This window comes from Lethenteron reissneri, chromosome 41 (assembly GCF_015708825.2).
Source record: "Lethenteron reissneri isolate LAM-NWPU_2019-01 chromosome 41, ASM1570882v1, whole genome shotgun sequence".
NCBI classification, from domain to species: Eukaryota; Metazoa; Chordata; class Hyperoartia; order Petromyzontiformes; family Petromyzontidae; genus Lethenteron; species Lethenteron reissneri.
In genome coordinates this window covers 11653474-11671895 of record NC_083819.1, presented here as the reverse complement: position 1 = coordinate 11671895, position 18422 = coordinate 11653474, and the positions used below count along the sequence as shown (strand labels likewise).

The window sequence follows — 18422 nt, the reverse complement described above, 5'->3', positions numbered from 1 at the left end:
CCATCTCCGGCGTCGGCTTCATCATCGGACGACGACGATCTTCCTCCTGAGGTCGGCTTCACTTCGGCGGAGGGAGAGATCCGTGAAGGCCCGGGTGTGGAGGAGGTTGCCACTGCGCCCGACCCATCTGCGTTGAAGGACGAAGATTTAAGATGGACCCGGATGGCGGAGCAACTGGCGACCTTAAAAACCGTCATCACGGAGTTGTGTGACCTTGTCACGCCAAGGGCGACGTTGGAAGGTGATGGTGGTGATCGGCAGGAGCCCGGGTCGTCTTCGATGGCGCCGCCATCGACCACGCGGCGTGAAGACGCCATCTTGGGCGTGGCGCACCACGGAAGGCGGGAAGCCGCCATCTTGGGGCCGCCACGAAGATCGTCCGCCATCTTGGCGACACCGCGTTGCGACGCCTTGCTGAACTTGCCGCCGGAAGAGTCGGTGACGGACGGAAGCAACCAAGGAGCCGCAGTCGTCACCTTACGACTGTTAAGGAGTTCTCCATCGGGGGCGATTGGAGTGCGTTCGCTTGTCGATTTTTGGCGGCGGTACGAACGGCAAGGTGGACGGACGCCGAGGCGCTGGAGGTGCTTCCGACTCTCCTTGACGATGAGTCTGTTCGTTTTTTTCGCTCTATAAAAGCTGCGAAGAAGAAAACATTGCGTGGAGTGTTCGACGAAATGGCGGACGCGTACGAGCCACCGGATGACGCCCATCGCCGCTTCGTGCAGCGGCAACGCGCACCGGAGGAGTCGCCTGTAGCGTACAGGGGCGCCGTGCTGGAACTCGCGATGGCCGCTTACCCGGAGACGGAGCCTGACCTGCTGGAACCTCTCATCTTGGGGAAGATGTTGGAGTTATCCCGGGATCTGGGCATTCCTATGCCGGCTTGCGGTCACGAGAAACTCACGTCCCGGACCGCGGCTAAGTGTTTGGACGCCCAGTTCAATCTCCGCCGCTGGAAACAAGTCACGGCGTGGACGGGCGGTCCTGTCGTCGATGGGGGGGTCGTAGGGTGGGACCCTACAAAGGCCGTGTACGTGCCGGATGCGACCGGCCCAAAGGAGCTGTCGGCCGCCTCCACTCCGTGGCCGGCTCGAAGCGAGCCGGGGCCGCGGGCTCCGCCGCCGGCGCGGCCACGTCGGGACGGGGTGCCTGCTGCGCGCCGACCCGACGTCGACTGTTTCCGCTGCGGCCGTCGGGGCCACTATGCCAGGGACTGCTGGGCCCGGGTTCCGGGGCCGCCCCAGCAGGAGGCCTCGATCGCGGACGTCCCAAAGAAAGACCCTCCGGCACAGGCAAGTCGGTGCGCACCAGACACCCGGCAAGGCCTGACACCTCACTCATCGCCGTTGTTGTGCGACGCGGATGTTCTAAAATATGGGAGGCCAGTATCTGCGCCTTGTCGCTCGATAACGCAGTGGCGTAAGTTGGCTCGGCGGGTTGTCGCGGCCGCTACAGGTTCGTCCACTGTACCGGGGTCGATCCAAGGGGTGGACGTGCGTATTTTGGTGGATTCCGGGGCGTCCGCGACCATTATTTCGGATGTCATATTCCATCTTTTGAACATCCCACCGGGGGCCGTGAGGCCGGCTTACGCTTCCTGCATCGCTGCGAACGGGGGTAGTATGGGCATCGTGGGACAGGTGGACGCTAATATTTCTATCGGGGGGGTCTCGGCCTCGGGCGTTGTGTTAATTTCGAGGTCCCTGGCGGTTCCTTGCTTGTTGGGCACGGATTTTTTGGCTAAGATGCCCATTTTAATTAGAATCAATGAAAATTGCATTGAACTGCCAGGGGGCCGCAAATTGCCGTTTTTACAGTCCACCTGGGGGCGACCGGCTCCGGTTGCCCAGGTGCAGGCGTTATCGGAAGTTTCAGTTGATATTCCACCTGGCTCGCAGATGCTCATTCCCCTACGATACCGGAAGCCGGTTCCGGGTCGGCAGGGTGCTTGTGGAATTTTGCTGTCGCCGTCCGCCGCTGTTACGGGCGGATTGGCACTGGTGGGGGCGCAAACCATTGTCCGTCCGGATCAGCGCCCGTTTTTGCAGGTGTTAAATGCGACTTCTGAAAGCGTGTGTGTGCCGGCTGGTACCGTTGTGGCACACGCCACTACGGCGTTTACGGCTCAGAGTGACATTCCGGACGGGGGGCTGGTGGGTGGTGTTTCACATGACGGAGGGGTGGACGATCGTTGGATCGCCGAATTATGTGCGGAAAATTCGGCCCTTTCCGCTGAGCAGCGTTGTGCGATTCATAAATTATTAGCGAGCTATTCCGATGTGTTCAGCTCGGACGATTTGGACTTGGGACGCACCTCGCTGCTCTCTCATCACATCGAAACGGGGGACGCGGCCCCTATCCGCTTGAACTCGCGTCGGATGAGTCCGGCTGAGCGTGAGCACGTTCGAGGGGCAGTGGAAGACATGTTGAAAGCGGATATTATATCTCCGTCTAATAGCCCGTGGGGTGCGCCTGTCGTGTTGGTTAAAAAGAAAGATGGTAAATTACGATTTTGTGTGGATTTTCGGAAGTTAAATAAAGTGTCGGTGGCAGATGCGTATCCCCTGCCGCGTATGGACGATTCTCTCGACGCCTTGTCAGGGGCTAAGTTTTTTTCAACGCTAGATCTCTCTTCGGGCTTCTGGCAGCTTCCCCTTGACGAGCCCTCGCGGGAAAAGACAGCGTTCCGTACGCCGCAGGGGTTGTTCCAATTTAACTGTCTGCCGATGGGGTTGAATGCAGCCCCTGCCACCTTTCAGAGATTGATGGAGTTGGTATTGACAGGGTTGCAGTGGGAGACATGTCTCATTTATTTAGATGATATTATTGTCTTCAGCCGCACATTTGATGAGCATTTATTGCGGTTGGAGGCCGTTTTTGCCAGAATGCGTTCTGCTAATTTGAAATTCAAGCCTAAGAAATGTCATCTACTGCAACGTTCCGTTCGATACTTGGGACATATTGTTAGTGCGGACGGGGTGGCCACGGATCCAGAGAAAACTGCGTGTGTCCGGGATTGGGCAACCCCCGCCACGGTGGGTGATGTGCGTCGGTTTTTGGGGTTCGCCTCATATTACCGGAGGTTTGTTCCGAATTTCGCTACTATCGCCAGGCCTTTGCATCTCCTTACTGGGAAGGGGCACAAATTTGTGTGGGGACCGCCGGAGGAGGCGGCGTTTCGGAGCCTGCGCGACCTACTGGCTACTGCGCCGACGTTGGATTATCCGGATTTTGAACATCCCTTCATTCTGGATACTGATGCGAGTGACACCGGGATTGGGGCGGTGTTGTCCCAGTCAAAAGGTGGTGTTGAGCGTGTGGTGGCGTACGGGAGTCGGGTTTTGTCTCCCGCGGAAACTCGTTACTGCGTCACTCGCAGGGAACTTTTGGCTATTGTGTATTTTCTCCGCCAATTTCGACCGTATCTGTACGGTCGGTCGTTTATTGTCCGAACGGACCATGCGGCCTTGCAGTACGCTCTTAAGATGGACCAGCCATCCGGACAATTGGCGAGATGGCTGGACACGTTGCAAGAATTCTCCTTCCAAATTCACCATCGGAAGGGTGTGCGTCACGCTAACGCGGACGCACTGTCCAGGTTGCCGCAACAATCCCCTTGTGCGTGTGCGTCGGGGACGCATAGGTGTGGACCGGCTCAGCCCCCCCCTCAACCTGTCGCGCGGGCAGTGGATGTTCTCGAACCTCCGCTTACACCGGGACCGGTTGAAGGGGGACCGGCTGACGGGATTTTGCGTCTTCCAAGGTCTGTGTGGATTCGGGAGCAAATGTTGGACGATTCTTTGGTGTCGTTACGGAAACGAACGGAGAAGGCGGGTAAGGAAGTCGGTGCGGGTGGTAATTCGGAAACTGCTCTCCGAGATGGGTTACTGATGTGGAGGGAAGGGATACAGGAACACTGGCGTCTCGTTGTGCCTGCGTCATTGCGCTATGAGTTGATTCGATCTTTGCACTGTGACACACTTTTACACCTGGGGGTGCAGAAAACCCTATTGACGCTGCAACGAGACTATTATTGGCACGGCATGACGACGGATGTCGTCGGTCACGTTCGCGCGTGTCCCGATTGTGCCCGCCGTAAGCCGCCTAAACATCCATATGTTCCGCCGATACAATCGATTAAAGTATCTCGGGTTAATGAGTTGGTGGCGTTAGATATTTTGGGACCCTTTCCGCCATCAGCTAAAGGGAATAAGTATTTACTGGTGGGGGTGGAGTACCTCTCTCGCTGGCCGATGGCCTGGCCCTTGCCTGACCAGTCAGCGGCGTCTATCACGGACGCCTTTCTATTTGGGTATGTAATGGACAAAGGGGCTCCGGAGAGGCTCCTTACGGATCAGGGACGTAACTTTTCGTCTAAATTGTTGGGGGAGGTGTGTGCGGCTCTTGGAACTAAAAAGATACGGACGTCCCCCTACCACCCGCAAACGGATGGTATGGTGGAACGGTTGAATCGGACTCTGTCCGCCATGCTGTGCCATACAGTCGGGGAAAACCAATCTGATTGGGATTTGCATATCCCTGGGGTGCTTTCGGCGTATCGCATGACGCCGCACGCGGCTACTGGATACTCGCCGTTTTTCCTTATGTACGGCCGTGAGAACGTGCCGCCGATTCATGACCAGTTGGGAACCGGTGCGAGGGGGCCTGTTAAGCCTCTTCCTGAGTATATTAAGGACAACGTTCGGCGTGTCGCTGAGGCGAGGGAAAATGCCCGCATGGCTACTGCCAAGGCTCAGGCCAGGAATGAGCGGTGTGCCCGACGTTCAAAGGGGGAGTGTCCCTGGAAAAAGGGGGACCTGGCCTGGCTTCATTGCCCACAGGTGCGGCCAGGTACATCTCCTAAATTACATCGACCTTGGCAGGGTCCGGTCCGCCTCATTGAGGTTCCCAACCCACAGTCGGCGCGTGTTCAGGTTGGTGCACGGCGTTGGTTCGTGCACACGTCCCGGTTGAAGCCATACATTGCCCCACGGCCGGATGCGTCATCTCCCCAAGTTGCCTTGCCGGGGTCTGTTGCTGCCGACTCGCCCTTGCCTGTGTCTGCTGACCTTGCGAGAGCGCCTGTCGTACCCTTCACAGACAAGCCGGCCGTGACAGCGCAGGGAGGAGGACCTTCCGCTTGTGGGACGCCGACCGGAGCCGCAGAACCCACGGGACCTGCAGCTCTTCCTATCCCTCCGCGGACGCGAGTACGGGATGTTTCTGGACGCGAGCGGGACAGTGGCGGGCCTCCAATGGCGACGGAAGAACTTGCGCCCGTCGCCCCTAAAACCCTTCCACGTTCCCGCTCGGCGGGTGGGCCGCCGACCGTCCGGGACGGCCCGGCTACCCGTACTCGCTCGAAATCCCTCACGTTTCGTTAGATTGTGTTGTGTTGTGTTATTGTTATAATGTTCTTCAATGCTTCGTGTCTTTTTGCGTGTTGGCCCTTTACACCCGCATTGCTTTTCAGGTTGCAATTCAGCCGAGGTCGGCTGGATTTTCTTTAGGGGGGAGGGTGATGTAATGCGGTTGTAAACGGCCCTTCTGAGGTGCCGTCAGGGGGGGGAGGAGTTAGGTCACGTGGGGGGAGAGGGGTTGAGTATAGAAGGAGGGGAACCGGAAGAGCAGGGGGAGTGACGGGGAGCCAGGAACAGAGGAAGGCCACGTAGGGCGAAGCGGGGTGTGGCGAGATCGCCACGAACACGGGGGAAGCGAGGATCGGCACCGTAGGCCAGCGGTGACCGACCCGAAGCAGCAAGGAGGCTGCAGTCAGCAGCGGGGCTGCACAGAGAGAGTGGGCAGCGGGTCTGCATACAGTGACAGCCAGAGGGTCTGCACATAGGGGTAGCAGCAAGTCTGCAGGGAGGAGGTTACAATAGATGAAGCAGAGAGTCAGAGGGGAGAGGAAGCTATAATAGCAGTGAATAGCCGGGGGCTACAAACACAGGAGTTATAACAGAGTGCCGTGTGGGTAAAGACGTGAACCTGAATAAAGACACGAAGACAGAAAGAAGTGTTCGAGTCCTTTTATTACATATGTATTGGCAGGACACCGGTGCAGCATAACACAGCGGTCCCCATAAAATAATTTTAAATAAAAATTAGTATCGGCAAATCTGTTTATCAGTCTTTAACTGGCCCTGTCACCAAGTTTGACGCAATTCGAAGGTTTATTCAGTCTACTGAGACTTGCTAAAAAAGGTCAATATTGACTGATGATTTGGTTCCGGGGCATGCAATTTTCTTTTGGGCCGACCAAGAGGGTGAGCGCCTGAAGCAGCAGCAGCAGCGGCTTTCTTTCGTTGCTTTCTTTCCTTGCCTTATGAGCCTGAGGTGGGACTGGAGCATCATAATCTCTGTCGTCTTAAACCGCCGATGGATAGTACAGCAAGATGAGCGTTGGGATCGTGTCGTACTTCTTTTGAATGCTTTAGAGTTTGGAATCGTCCGAACAAGTCTATGACACGAGTCAAAACACGAAGTCAATCGTCATCAGGATGGGTGCTGCTATATGGCAACAGACTGCAAAGCTTCGTGTTCAGCCGCTCATAACGTTCTTCGTCCGACTGCGTCGACATCACGAGAACTGATTTTAACACACCACCCCACAAGATTGTCTCACCGGGGTTGGCGAATTGCAGGAAAATAAGTAATTGCGAAAAATGCGATTTCTATTTTTTGGGATACCGCGCACCACTGGTGTACCGCCAACACGTTCACAATGCTCGAGAGCGAGTGCTGTGGTCGGGGGCATTACCGCGAACCATGGGAGTGAGTGGTCAGTGCGACGATGTGCCAGGACAAACGGTAGGAGGTTGTTGTTGTTGACGTGGTTTGTATAGTCCAAACAAACGACCCTGCAAATGTATGCAAATTAACTTGACATGAAGGTTGAATTAAAGCTTTCGTGACTGATAATTGTTTTAATGCTGTGGGCACACAAGAAATTGATTTTTCCAAGATGAAGGTAGTCTGCAAACCCATTGGCTATCAGCAAAGATTAGTTCATGAAGCCATCCATATATATAAACACAGACACAATTTCAACCGAGAAGATGGGTACAAACTGAGCAGTCATTGGAAGGACGTTATTAACCAGGTTAAGTCATAACTGGCTGTGATGTTGAGTAGTTATTTTCGAATCTCTGGTGTTACATTAACAGGTTAAATGTCTTTACATTAACAGGTTAAATGTCTAACACAGCCACTGTTGCTCGTTTTACTTGATGTGGCGGTGGCTCCACGATCTTACATTGACATGCTCTCACAATACAATGGCCACCTCCGCAGCCTCGTTGTCGTGGAGGTAGCTCAGCTCTCCGATCTTACGTTTACATGCAAATTTCTTCACTAGCCCCGCCCACTTCGCTTATAACCCTTGGGCTACACCCATCTCAAACCTTTATAACATCCTGCCTCAGCAGCTCTCTCGCTATTTTTTTCACCTGATGACGATTGCTTGTGTTGCGATCGAAATGTCGTGATATTTGTATAACTTTTTATATCTATGTGGATTTACCAAAAGACCCAAAGAATATTGACATGAAGGTCTAATTAATTTGCATATGTACAGTGAGGGAAAAAGTATTTGATCCCCTGCTGATTTTGTACGTTTGCCCACTGACAAAGAAATGATCAGTCTATAATTTTAATGGTAGGTTTATTTGAACAGTGAGAGACAGAATAACAACAAAATCCAGAAAAGCGCATATCAAAAATGTTATAAATTAATTTGCATTTTAATGAGGGAAATAAGTATTTGACCCCTCTGCAAAATATTACTTAGTACTTGGTGGCAAAACCCTTGTTGGCAATCACAGAGGTCAGACGTTTCTTGTAGTTGGCTACCAGGTTTGCACACATCTCAGGAGGGATTTTGTCCCACTCCTCTTTGCAGATCTTCAAGTCATTATGATTTCGAGGCTGACGTTTGGCAACTCGAACCTTCAGCTCCCTCCACAGATTTTCTATGGGACTAAGGTCTGGAGACTGGCTAGGCCACTCCAGGATCTTAATGTGCTTCTTCTTGAGCCACTCCTTTGTTGCCTTGGTTGTGTGTTTTGGGTCGTCATGCTGGAATACCCATCCCCGACCCCTTTTCAATGCCCTGGCTGAGGGAAGGAGGTTCTCACCCAAGATTTGACGGTACATGGCCCCGTCCATCGTCCATTTGATGCGGTGAAGTTGTCCTGTCCCCTTAGAAGAAAAACACCCCCAAAGCATAATGTTTCCACCTCCATGTTTGACGGTGGGGATGATGTTCTTGGGGTCCTAGGCAGCATTCCTCCTCCTCCAAACACGGCGAGTTGAGTTGATGCCAAAGAGCTCCATTTTGGTCTCATCTGACCACAACACTTTCACCCAGTTGTCCTCTGAATCATTCAGATGTTCATTGGCAAACTTCAGACGGCCATGTATATGTGCTTTCTTGAGCAGGGGGACCTTGCGGGCGCTGCAGGATTTCAGTCCTTCACGGCGTAGTGTGTTACCAACTGTTTTCTTGGTGACTATAGTCCCAGCTGCCTTGAGATCATTGACAAGATCCTCCCGTGTAGTTCTGGGCTGATTCCTCACCGTTCTCATGATCATTGCAACTCCACGAGGTGAGATCTTGCATGGAGCCTCAGGCCGAGGGAGATTGACAGTTCTTTTGTGTTTCTTCCATTTGCGAATAATCACACCAGCTGTTGTCACCTTCTCACCAAGCTGCTTGGCGATGGTCTTGTAGCCCATTCCAGCCTTGTGTAGGTCTACAACCTTGTCCGTGACATCCTTGGAGAGCTCTTTGGTCTTGGCCATGGTGGAAAGTTTGTAATCTGATTGATTAATTGCTTCTGTGAACAAGTGTCTTTTATACAGGTAACAAGCTGAGATTAGAAGCACTCCCTTTAAGAGTGTGCTCCTAATCTCAGCTCGTTACCTGTATAAAAAACACCTGGGAGCCAGAAATCTTTCTGATTGAGAGGGGGTCAAATACTTATTTCCCTCATTAAAATGCAAATCAATTTATAACATTTTTGACATGCGTTTTTCTGGATTGTGTTGTTGTTATTCTGTCTCTCACTGTTCAAATAAACCTACCATTAAAATTATAGACTGATAATTTCCTCGTCAGTGGGCAAACGTACAAAATCAGCAGGGGATCAAATACTTTTTTTCCTCACTGTAGGTGAAGATGAAGATATATTAGGGGACTTGAACAGAAATGCAGTGGTGTTTAATGTACAATCAATGCCTTTAAAGTGTCCGCGGGTCAAAATGTCAGTAGAAATGTAAAACGACATAAATACGCACGTACCTTTTCAATCGTGACATTCTGCAAGGTTGTGTTGTCGACTGTGACATTTGTTGTCACGGAAATATAATTGTAGACGGTAGCATACTGCAGAGAAAATCAGACACAACACTGTTCACATTGAATATTTATAGATTAGTTGTCTTTGTTTCAAATGTCACGTTTGCTTTGTGTAGCCAGGTGAGAACTCAAGGCTTGGGTCACAAATATGATGAACCAAAATAAATAACGTTACAGCACTGAAGCACAAACAGGAATGAATGTTAAATTATACATTCACTGTAGTGTAAATATAATCTCCGTGACCACCATTATCCATAAAAGAAGGGGTTTTTTTTGGTTATATCGCGTATATATAAATGTGTCGTTAAACCCGCCACCACCACCCGACACAGCCAATTGGAATCTGTAAGGTTTGTCATGAAAATAAAACATGCGAATTTGTTACTACGTCAAAACACCGGTGTGTTGGAGAGTGGGTTTACGCTCCATGTTAGTAAGGTTTGTCATGTAAACAAAACATGGAAAGTAAACCCCCTCTCCAACACACCAGTGTGTTGAAGTAGTAACGAAATTTCGATTTAAAGCTTTCGTGACTGCAGGGATTCATCTTCTTGGTTCTTTCGGTAAAGTCACGTAGAAGGGAAATAATAAAATAATAAAACATAATACAATACAATTCTCACGACGTTTCGGCCACAACGCAAGCAGCCGTCCTCAGGTGAAGAACAGGTCTGTCGGAAAGACAGCATCTGAATGAGACGCTGTCTTGAAGAACAGGTCTGTCGGAAAGACAGCATCTGAATGAGATGCTGTCTTTCTGACAGACCTGTTCTTCACCTGAGGACGGCTGCTTGCGTTGTGGCCGAAACGTCGTGAGAATTGTATTTTATTATGTTAAATTTTTATTATTTTATTATTTCCCTTCTACGTGACTTTACCGAAAGAACCAAGAAGATAGTAACAAAATGGCATGTTTTATTTACGTGACAAACCTTACTAATTGCCTGTGTCACGTGGTGGCGGTTTTAACGACACATTTATATTTATGCGATCTCACCCAAAAAAACCTCTATTATGGAGATTACATTTAGACTGGGTCTAATACAATGACAAACTTAATTTACAGAAACATTAAACAGATATAAGGTGGCTAGAGTATTGTACTAATATCTAAACAGACGAGGATTCATGTAAAATACAACTGTAATTGCAGGGAAGTTATCGTGGAAGTTTTTAGGCAGAATATCACATGAGAACTAACAAACACAATAATCACAATGATATTTAAATGCAACTCTACCTGGTGAATATGGCAGCGAGAGGTTTACCCATGATGCACTGTGAGCCTAAATATTACACAATAATACACCTGTAATGGGTTCCGGAGACACTTGTAGATGTAACTTCTTTATTACAATACAACACTCCAACAGTCCTGATACTCTGTTACAGCCTAGGTACACAGCCTAGCTACACAGCCTAGATACTCTACTCTGGCTACGCTCTGGACTCGCCCTCACAAGGTTGTAGCGTCGGGAGTTCCAGAGTCCCAGCGCTGGCTCTCACAGCATCCCAGGGTCTTCAGATGGCTGGTCGTGGGTCTTGGGTCTTGAGTTACAACTGGGCCGATCGTCCAGGGAGCTCTCCTTTTATGCCTGGTCCGACGAGGGGTGGGTCTTGTGCGCCACCAGACATCCCACAGAGCACACACAGCCCCCCCCCCCGTTGGCGGCGCCAAAAAGGCTTAAGCGCCTGGGAACCCAACGCCTGGCGCCCAAAGGCTTAAAAGCGTCTGGATCCCCTGGGAACCCAGTGCCTGGCGCCCAGAGGCTTACGCGTCTGGACCCACCTGGGAACCCAGAGCCTACAGCAGCCCCTCCCTTCTTATGTCACTACATTACCCCCCTCTACGTAGCCTCCAGCCGACCCGGCTGTCAAAAAAAATACAATTGTACAAGAAATTATTTGTTAACCATCAGAATGAGTGTGTGACAATCAAGAAAAAAAAATGAGAAGAAAGCGCCTCTCCCCCTCCTGTGGTCACCGATGCAGAACAACACTGTATAAACACATATATGCAGGATGAACGCACGCCCCAATCGCCCACTATACATGATGGCAAAGTGAGTGGCGTCGCGTTGGGACGAGAGTTCGTGGGCGGGGGTCATGAAAATCGTTTGAGTTTTGAGCGAGTCCGAGTGGCAGGTCCATCGGTCGCGACGGAGGCGGGAGGGGACCGACGACCCGCTGTTGCGCTTGTGTCCTGGGTCGCTGATCCCGTGGGCAAGCTTGTTCCCGCTTGGTCGGCCGTGGCGGATTTCATTCCCAAGGCACCTGAGGGCGGGTCAGCGGGACCTGCCCGAGAGTTAGAAGCAGCATCATCGCGGCGCGGCTCGTCAGACATGTCGCGCTCTCGGCCCCGGAGAAGTGAAGGAGGTGTGTAGGGTTGAATGTAAGGTTTTAGACGTGACGGGTGCACGAACCAACGTCGCTTGCCATGCTGGATCCTGACACACTGCGGGCGGAGAACGCGAATAATAACAACCGGGCCTCTCCAAGGCTTAAGCAGTTTTGAGGAAGTAGCCAATGGTACCTGCGGGCAGTGGAGCCAGGCGCGGTCCCCTTCCACCCAAACGTGGTGGGATGTGCGGAGATTCCGCAACCGCTCGTTGGCAAGCTGACGGGCTTCTGAGTTATTTTGAGCAGCCTCCCGGGCATCCATGAGACGACGCACATTAGCACGGATGTGGTCGGCAATCTTAGCCTTAGGTGCGGGCTGTTTAATGTGCAATTGTACGTCGATTGGGGGGCAAACCTCCCTACCATACATAAGATAGAATGGCGAGTACCCGGTGGCAGCATGGGGCGCCATTCTATAGGCGGCCAAGACACCAGGTATGTGGAGATCCCAATCAGTCTGTGACTCAGACACCTGGTGGCTTAGCATGGAGGTAAGTGTCCTATGTAATCGCTCGACCATACCGTCAGTCTGGGGGTGATATGGCGAGGTGCGAATTTTGTGTGTCCCTAGCAGGTTGCACACATCCCGCAACAGCGTGGAAGAGAAATTTTTCCCTTGGTCGGTCAGCAGGCGTTCGGGAGCACCCTTGTCCAGGACGTAGCCCTGGAAAAAGGCCTCCGTAATGGCTGCTGCAGACTGGTTGGGGAGTGGCCAGGCCATGGCCCATCGGGTAAAATATTCGACCCCAACCAAAAGGTACTTACTACCCCGAGGAGTAGCGGGAAACGGACCCAAAATATCCAATGCGACGATCTCATTGACCCGGGAAACTTTAATGGATTGGAGCGGCGGGCAGGACGGCCTAGCAGGTGGTTTCCGCCGTGCACATTCTGTGCAACCTTGCACAAGGTCAGCCACATCGTTTGCCATGCCCGGCCAGAAAAATTCCAATTGGATTTTAGCTAGTGTTTTCTGAACACCCAAGTGCAAGAGGCGACTGTGGGTTTCCCACACAAGTCGCCCCCGCAGGGAGGTGGGCACCACCAATGTGTGGGATTGGGACCCCCCATCCCAATGCATGAGAACGCCTTCCCGGATGACATATGATACGGGGCCCCCCTGCCCCCTGTGACCCTCGGCATCCCTAGCGCGGCGTCTCAATTTGAGGAGGGAGACGTCTTCCATCTGAAGACGTCCCCAGTCGTACAACCCGAGGCCCAGCAATGCGTCCTGCGGAACTTGCGTGGAGGGAGCCCCGTGGTCCCCGACCCCATCCCCGGCCGCGGCCGCAAGGGATGGGGGCGGTACCCCGTCAGGCTGCCTACAACGCCCCGCACCCAAAAAACAAGCACAGCGCCCATTGTTCGGCAGCCGCGACAACCCGTCGGCGTTCCCGTGTTGAATCCCCTTGCGGTAAATGACAGTGAACGCAAAGTCCTGGAGGATCTCGAGCCAACGCGAGAGCTGTCCAGATGGTTGGTCCACTCGCAAGGCGTATTGTAGCGCCGCATGGTCGGAGCGTACTGTGAAATGCCTGCCATACACGTATGGCCTGTACTGCTTTATGAAAAAAACGATAGCAAGCAATTCGCGGCGCGTCACGCAGTAACGTTGCTCCGCGGGCGACAGCACCCTGCTGCCATAGGCGACGACGCGCTCCACTCCATTGACAATTTGCGACAGCACCCCTCCAATTCCGGTGTTGCTGGCGTCTGTATCCAGAATGAACGGAGTGGTAAAATCTGGATAAGACAGGGTAGGAGCATCGACCAGTGCTTTTCGGACGGCATTGAAAGATGCCTGTTCTAACTCTCCCCAGCGGAATTTGACCCCTTTGGCCGTCAATGCGTGGAGGGGCTTCGCGATGGATGCGAATCCCGCAACAAATCGTCGATAATATGAGGCGAAGCCGATAAAACTCCGCACCTCCCCAACAGAGGTAGGAGTTGGCCATGAGCGCACACAATTTGTCTTTTCGGGGTCCGTGGCAATTCCCGAGCGGCTGACAATATGGCCCAAATAACGAACCGAATCCCTCATGAGGTGGCACTTTTGCGGTTTGAATTTGAGGTTAGCCGTTCGCATTTTAAGGAAAACTGCCTTCAATCGCGTGAGGTGTTCATCAAAAGTTTTGCTGAACACGATTACATCGTCGAGGTAGATTAGGCAAGAATCCCACTGAAGCCCAGCGAGGACCAGCTCCATCAGGCGCTGGAACGTCGCCGGGGCCGAGTGAAGACCCATGGGAAGTCTGTTGAATTGGAACAGTCCCTGCGGCGTGCGAAAGGCCGTCTTTGGTTTGGATGCGTCATCAAGGGGTAGCTGCCAAAACCCCGAGAGGAGATCCAAGGTGGAGAAGTAATGCGCACCTGCTAAGGCATCGAGCGACTCGTCCATCCTGGGAAGCGGGTAGGCGTCGGCCACAGAAATCTTATTAAGTTTCCTGAAGTCAACACAAAAGCGGAGGCTCCCGTCGTGCTTCTTAACAAGAACGATCGGCGCCCCCCATGGGCTATTTGATGGCGCAATGACATCGGCCGCCAACATATCGTTGACGGCCACCCGTACATGTTCTTTTTCGGCCGGGCTCAACCGGAATGGGTTTTGACGAATTGGAGCGGCATCACCCGTGTCGATGTGGTGGCTTAGCAATTTAGTGCAGCCAATGTCGAATTTGCTTTGACTGAAAACGTCGGCGAAATCGCTCAGCAGCGTGCGTAATTTAGCATGCTGTAATGGTGACAAATCGGCAGAAGTGGAGCAAAGCGCGTCGAGCCATCCTGTGTCAGGACCTGGCTTGGCAACGGAAGAGAACTCGCCCCCTACGTGACCCATGATCACATCTTCTGGCGGGGCTGGCGTCGCGTGAGCAAGCACCATTCCCTGACAGATAACGGCCGTTTCCAATCCCGCGTTAAGGACCTGGATAAAGGGGTCGTGGTCGCTTCGCACGAGCGTTTGTGCACACACGAGGTCCGGCACCCGCTCAGCTGAACGCGAAGGCCCGATCACAGCACCCCCCATGAACGCGTCGTAATCAAGGGGTTTACGAAACCGGAGGGGAACTAACATCTGAGAGCCAGGAGGAATGTGAATTGTGCACGCCGCCAACGCCTGCACCGTCATAGATGCGGAGTGCAACCGAGTGGGTGTGGGTAGGAAGGCCATGCGTCGGCCGGAGGGGAGCTCAATACACCCTTTGTTAATGAGAATTTTAATGGGCATCTTCCCCAAGAAATCTGTTCCGAGGAGGCACGGAACGGCGAGGGTTGATGAGACCAAAATGGGCCCAACTAATTGGACGTCAGCAATGCGGATCTGAGCATTGATCCGTCCGGTGATGCCCAACGAACCCCCATTTGCGGCATAGCATGGCACATCAACTGGCTGCAAGGGACGGCATGTATCGGGCAAAATGTTATAAATTATGTCTGAAATGATGGTCGCCGACGCACCCGTATCGATCAACATACGAACATCAACGCCCTCGATGGAACCCACTACGGCAGAGGACCCTGCCGCAGCGGCAACGACCCTATGGGCCAACTCGGACCATTGACCCGGTCCGAGCGCCCGGTTGTTCAATGATGGGCCCGAATCCCCCTCCTCCGAAGCATGACCCCCCTGTGTGGTGTGAGGGTGCGTGCTTGTTGTAAGTGGGGGCCGAGAGTGCGAGGTGTCGTGACTCGCCTGGGTATGCCGAGGATAAGGTGGTGGCCGAGGCGCCGGAGGTCCTGAAGTCCGGCGTCGGGGGACCCGGCAGCCGGACGCCACATGGCCCCGAAGGCCACAGTTGTGGCAGACGATGGACGCTCCGTCCTGGCGCGAAGGTTGGCCGGTCCCGCTGGTGGTGATCTCGCTGGGATCGCCAGTTGGACGATCCGCGATTTTCTGTTGCTGCGAAGGCCTGATGAGGCCCCGAATGCACGTCATAGGCTTGTGCATCAGGTGGGCCTGCGCAGGCGGCGATGGTCGTGTCCTCATCGCAATGTAGGTGTGCTTGGATGCACCTGGCAGCACGTAGCGACGTGAAGTCGTCGTCGTCGTCGGCTGTCGGCATGGCAACTCGAAGCTGGCGGGCCAAGCTCATGAGCTTCTGCAGCACGAGTGACTCCACAGCGTCTTCATCCATGCGAGGGTAGGCAACCTTCGCCATGGCCAGCAGCGCGCTGCGGTACCCCATCGCCGACTCGGAGGCCTTCTTCCTCCTCGCATCGAAGCGGTGACGTGCTTCGGATGGGGGTCCATAAATCAGCCGCATCTGATGAAGGGCATCCGTGAGCGTGGCACGTTTCGCGCGTGGCACAGCAAGGAGTGCTGCGAGGGAGTCGTCGTCGAGCATGGCCGGGAGGCCCTGGAGCGCTTCATACTCCGACCAGCCGGACGTCTCTATAAGAGAGACGAACCGGCGTTCGAACGCTGCCCACTCACCCCCCTCTGAAGAAAATGCCTTGAGTGCTGGCAGGCGTTGTTGGACGTGAGCCAAGCTTCCGTTGCCTGGCAACCCGGCTGAAGCTGGCTGCGCGTTCGCAGCGCTCTCACTCGGCGGTTGCAAACAGCTGTCACCCGGCGGTGAGGGACGCCGCGCTGATGACGCGGCGTCATCGGGATGGCCCACGCTGGGCCCGGAAGTGACGTCGCTCCCAGCGGCCACTGCTCCCCCCGCAGAAGTGACGACACACCCGGATGTGTTTGTGTTGGAGCCGGCGGGATGGCGCGGTCGCTGCGCCGCCTCTCTCCCTCCTGCCTCCGCCTGTGAGCGACGCATGTCGTCCAGGATGGAGACGGTGGCGTGGAGCAGCTCGGTGAGGCGAAGCAGCGTTTCCTCCATTGCTGCTCCCGACGCTGGAGGAGGATCGGCAGGTGTGGTGGACGCCTGCTCAGCCGGTGGTGCGGCGTTGTTGTCGGCCCGAGTTGGCTGCCCCGTCGCCGCTTGCTCCTCAACATCGCCGTCAGGACTGAAGGTACGTGGCTTACTTCTTGTCTCCATTGCCACCTCTGACGCCAAATGTAATGGGTTCCGGAGACACTTGTAGATGTAACTTCTTTATTACAATACAACACTCCAACAGTCCTGATACTCTGTTACAGCCTAGGTACACAGCCTAGCTACACAGCCTAGATACTCTACTCTGGCTACGCTCTGGACTCGCCCTCACAAGGTCGTAGCGTCGGGAGTTCCAGAGTCCCAGCGCTGGCTCTCACAGCATCCCAGGGTCTTCAGATGGCTGGTCGTGGGTCTTGGGTCTTGAGTTACAACTGGGCCGATCGTCCAGGGAGCTCTCCTTTTATGCCTGGTCCGACGAGGGGTGGGTCTTGTGCGCCACCAGACATCCCACAGAGCACACACAGCCCCCCCCCCGTTGGCGGCGCCAAAAAGGCTTAAGCGCCTGGGAACCCAACGCCTGGCGCCCAAAGGCTTAAAAGCGTCTGGATCCCCTGGGAACCCAGTGCCTGGCGCCCAGAGGCTTACGCGTCTGGACCCACCTGGGAACCCAGAGCCTACAGCAGCCCCTCCCTTCTTATGTCACTACACACCCAACCATGGCAGGGGCCATGAGCAGGGACCTTTGCCAAATGATTGTGGTTTGGAGCTGGTCAACTAATGGACTAGGTTAGAATACAAGCACGGGCATTATATGCCATTACATTTTTTGTTATCTTTCTGAATTGTGTATTAAAAGACAAACGTGTATAGCAAGCAACTGCAATATAAACAATATAAGTAACTCACCGATTGAAAAGCAGCAGCCACAAGATTGGCAGGGAAGAGGTTTCTGGGGAAGACAATGTTAAAAGGTTAGTGACATAGACTACCCACTATCAAGTTCCTGTACACTCACCACCCCCTTCTTAAAATTAGCATTTACAATTTATTATCGTTCACCTGTCTCGTAATACATCATAATCAGCCATGTTCTATCCACTGTTGGATGACGGCCTCACTACATCATCGTAATTTCCCATGAACCTGAGATGCCAGAAGAGCTAGCCTCATCGCACGGAACATACATTTACTTGGTGAGATATTATTTTATCGCTATAAAGATCCGAATAGAATTCCTCCACTTTTTATGATTCTGTCTCAATTCATGCAGGATGGTTGATATGTTTCTAAGTACTACAATTTGTGAATTGAGAATAGGTTTTTCTCCTTTTTTCTGGAAACAAAAAAACACCTTTTACAAGGAATCATGTCTGCATTAACCACAATACTTGTGGTCAAAATGCAAACCAAAAACATACTTTGATAATATATGCATTTTCTTTGAAATTGATTGGTCCACACCAGAGACAGCTTTCTTTTGAGCCTAGTCTTAAAACGGTGTTAGACCAGAAGAGTATGTTTTTTGTTTGCATTCTGACCACAAGTGTTGTGGTTAATGCAGACATGATTCCTTGTAAAAGGTTTCAGTTTGGTGTTTTAACATCTTAACACCTGTTTTGTTGCCAGAAAAAAATGGGAAAACCTATTGTCATCTATTTTTCTTCTTCCCTTTCAGATGACATTTAAAAATGGAAAGAAAGTTAACTGACGACAAACGAGTTAAATTCGTTTTTATGTATGCTAAATAAGGCAGCTGTAATCTAAAAAACAACCTCAATTAAATTAAAGATAATTCATGCGTTTGGAAGTTAGCTCTGGACATTTATTAA

The 18422-nt window shown here is 52.7% G+C and overlaps 1 protein-coding gene across 1 annotated transcript in view; it reads right to left on the bottom strand.

Annotated features, from left to right (window-relative positions):
• Positions 1–18422, bottom strand: part of LOC133352727 (neutral amino acid transporter A-like) — a 56307-nt gene that overhangs the window by 31814 nt on the left and 6071 nt on the right. Inside the window, exons 2-3 of the mRNA XM_061568556.1 lie at positions 17500–17542; positions 9305–9388 (exon numbers count right to left, since the gene is read on the bottom strand). Coding sequence (XP_061424540.1) covers positions 9305–9388; positions 17500–17542 — 127 coding nt within the window. The remainder of the gene's footprint in view (positions 1–9304; positions 9389–17499; positions 17543–18422) is intronic.